This window comes from Buceros rhinoceros, unplaced genomic scaffold (assembly GCF_000710305.1).
Source record: "Buceros rhinoceros silvestris isolate BGI_N320 unplaced genomic scaffold, ASM71030v1 scaffold26244, whole genome shotgun sequence".
NCBI lineage: Eukaryota > Metazoa > Chordata > Aves > Bucerotiformes > Bucerotidae > Buceros > Buceros rhinoceros.
In genome coordinates, this window is record NW_010410366.1 from 432 (window position 1) to 1,113 (window position 682).

General features: G+C 62.3%; 1 protein-coding gene across 1 annotated transcript in view; it reads left to right on the forward strand.

The window, feature by feature from the left end:
• Positions 1-4: 4 nt before the first annotated feature.
• TGOLN2 (trans-golgi network protein 2) overlaps positions 5-682 on the forward strand; it is a gene marked incomplete at both ends in the record, with an annotated part of 903 nt that continues 225 nt past the window's right edge. The window contains one exon of the mRNA XM_010135599.1: positions 5-658. Within this exon, the coding sequence (XP_010133901.1) occupies positions 5-658 (654 nt within the window). The remainder of the gene's footprint in view (positions 659-682) is intronic.

Here is a 682-nt window from a genome sequence, read left to right on the forward strand (position 1 = left end):
GCAGCGGCCAGGAGGCTGGTGAGGGGAACGGCAGCCCCGCTAACCAGAACAGTGACGACCAGCAAAAGGACAAGGACAAGAGCGAGGAGGACAGTAACAGCATGAACCTCGGCAACAACAACATGGGCAACAACAACAGTGTGACGGTGGACAGCAGCACAAGCACGAACAGCGACACCAGGAGCAACGGTGGGAACCAGGGCAACGGCGGGAACCAGGGCGACGGCAATGGCGGGAACCAGGGCAACGGCAACGGCGGGAACCAGGGCAACAGCAACCGGGGCAGCAGCGTGAACCAGAATGACAGCAATGGCCAACAGCCAAGCAGCGCTAACCAGGGCAGCCAGCGTGAGAACACAAACCAGAGCAGTGACGAAGACTCAAAGAAGAGCGACGGGGACAACGCCACGAACCAGGAGAACAACAGCAAGGAGGAGGAGGAGAAGAACAAGCAGAACCAGGCCAAGGTGGAGAGCAGTGACAGTGGCAAGGCGGGGGAGAACCAGGCCAGCTCCAACACGGACCAGCAAAATTCCTCGGCTGCTGCGGGCAACGGCTCCTCTGTGAAGGAGCAGAGCTCCGGAACAGGGAAGGATGGGGCTAAAGACGGCAGCGGCGCCGCCTCTGCTGGGGGGGACGAGCAGACCGCTCCCTCCCCGCCCCGGGACCGCTCGGAGAGCAG